This window comes from Aplysia californica, unplaced genomic scaffold, assembly GCF_000002075.1.
Source record: "Aplysia californica isolate F4 #8 unplaced genomic scaffold, AplCal3.0 scaffold00284, whole genome shotgun sequence".
Lineage (NCBI taxonomy): Eukaryota > Metazoa > Mollusca > Gastropoda > Aplysiida > Aplysiidae > Aplysia > Aplysia californica.
Window position 1 is genome coordinate 869415 of NW_004797554.1, and position 2573 is coordinate 871987.

The following is a 2573-nucleotide window of genomic DNA, read 5'->3' on the forward strand; positions in this document are numbered from 1 at the left end:
CCCCATTATTTAACAAACGTAAACGTCCCACTATACTATATGTTTTTCCTTTATACGATAATCTTTCAAAGAAATGTGATCTTAAGTGTTAAGTAAGAATTGTTGGATTGTATGATATTTAAAAAAAATCTGAATAGAAACCCTACGAGGTCTTGAGGAACGTTGAAACACCTCACATCCTCTTGCTAACGCAGCTCGTTCATGCATGCATTTTGGGGAAGTAATCAAATCGCGCCATATAATTAGCGTTATTTAGTTAGAAATATACTCTAATAGGCCTACTATTTGGATGCAAATTATTGCAAATACCAAACACGGCAAGTAGTTAGGCCCTATATATATATATATATATAGGCCTATTATATTATTACTTATACGTTATACTGCCGAGGGTTCTGTTCTGACCATTGCGTAGGCCTATAGACTGCCGTGATTCTGACCATTTCCACGTTCAACGTTTTGTAGAAGATGATAAAAAATTGTGAATCGAGATCGAGTAAAATCCAGACCCAGTGCACCCTAGCAGGAATTTTAAATGCAACCGCTATTTATATTCCTGCATGTGGTTGAATGATGCATTTGATATGTACATTTTGTTAGCTTTACTTCTCCTTGCATATTGAATTTTAATGAGAGTAACATATATGATTTAAATTTTTTAAATGTATACCTGCATGTGTTTTTACGGTCCTGTACAGCCACGGAAAATTTCCCTCTGGGATAATAAAGTACTATCTTATCTTATCTTTTCTTATCTATTTATTAATTGCACAAAGTAGTGAAATAATACGCGGAGTTGTATGATCAGAGATTCACGAGACCCCCCAAAATTATAAAATCTTCTTTGATTCATCACGCCTTTCGATCTATGATAAAGTAAAAATTGTGTAAATTGTGTCTGAAATATGAGATTTTACACAAAATCCACGTGAAGGTCTTCATAATATTATATTGATCTCTAATGTAACGTAAATTATAATTCATGTAGTGATGAATTGATCTACATTGCAACGTTATAACGTTCGACCCCCCCCCCCCCCCAATTAAAAAAAATAAATCGCGCACTAATATAACCTTATGCAGTTGCGAGCGCCGTAAAGCCCCATACTAAGCTTCGATCCCCTTCTTAGAATTCATTAGAATATGAGGCGATTAAAAAAAATTCACATTGTGTGTGTGTGTGTGTGTGTGTGTGTGTGTGTGTGTGTGTGTGTGTGTGTGTGTGTGTGTGTGTGTGCGCGTGCGCGTGTGTGTGTGTTTGCGTGCGTGCGCGAAACCATGTGTGTGTATGTGTGTGAGTTCGAAGTCAGAGAGAGAGAGAGAGAGGGTCGTGGCGGGAGCATGAGATGGAGTAAAGAGGATAGGTTCACGGAGCAAGCAGTGAGACTAGAGTGAGCAAGGCGGGAGCACGTGGGGGGGGGGGGGGGGATATTGTTTTGTGTATCGAATAAGTTCCGAGAATACTTTTTATAGATCTATAGACCAAGGCTATTTGGAGGAAAGTAAATTTGTGCGCAATACTCTCAGTGTCAAACCAATTGTGTGAGCTTGCTAAGCAAACTGACCTCAATCAGTTTTAAACGGCATTGACATTAATATTTTTTATATCTTAAAATTTTTAGATACTTTTTTTAAACGTTGACTGACGATGTCATCTATTTATGCGCTTCGTAGTTTTATACTCTCTACCATGTTTTTATTTTGCTTTGATCTCCCATTGGTCAAATTCAACTCATGCGCCATTTTCCATTGAATTTTCCAACAAATTTAGAACGAAGATGGCTGACGACGAAAACAACGCGAAACCCACTGAAGCAAAGGTCAATTTTCCCCTAGATCTAGATAGTGCTGTTTTATTTATGAAGGGCAGATCATCTGACTGATCAAAGTCAACATTAGTAGTGAAATGGTCATTAATACTAAACTTTTGGTGTTGCTTTGGGAGATGGCTTCCTAGCGTTAGTTGAGAGACACCAGTTACCGATATTGTGGGAAAACTGCCGGGAAAAGCGAAGGTGGCGTTGGTTTCGTTTTTGGGTTGCTAAAGTAGATCTAATGCTCAAGTTAACTCAAGGCAATAGTATTGAATAGGGCGCACTTTTTGCAAAGGTCTTTCTAATCTTTCCATGGTGATGCATAGATCTGTCTAGAATCAAGATTCTAGATCAGTTATTCTGTTATTTTTAGATTGTTGATTGGAGATCTGGGCCTGGCGGCCTGGGTTTTTTTTTTTTAACCCTCATCCTGCGGGAGCCGGGTTTATGTAGACCGGTAAGCCTATTTCGGTACCTCGCCTACGTTCTGGTCCCGAATCAGTGTAGCTCCTGGCTCAGCGCACGCGCAGCGCGCATCCTCTTACGTGTCATTCGGGTCCCGAGTCGGATCCCCATTCACGCAGGTCAAGTGTGAGCGTGTCAGTCTGCTTGAGTTTGTGTGCGTTTGTGGCCTTCTTCTAGATCTAGATCTAGATCTAGATCTAGATTAGATCTAATTCTAGAGTAAAATTATCGGTTCGGTCAAAATTACTAATTAGGACGAAAACAGGCACGTCGACTTTAAAGCTTTATAATATC

At 39.3% G+C, this 2573-nt stretch overlaps 1 protein-coding gene across 1 annotated transcript in view; it reads left to right on the top strand.

The window, feature by feature from the left end:
- Positions 1–1712: 1712 nt before the first annotated feature.
- Positions 1713–2573, top strand: part of LOC101853394 (protein DEK) — a gene marked incomplete at its 3' end in the record, with an annotated part of 15695 nt that continues 14834 nt past the window's right edge. The window contains 1 exon segment of the mRNA XM_013084314.2: positions 1713–1820. Coding sequence (XP_012939768.1) covers positions 1779–1820 — 42 coding nt within the window.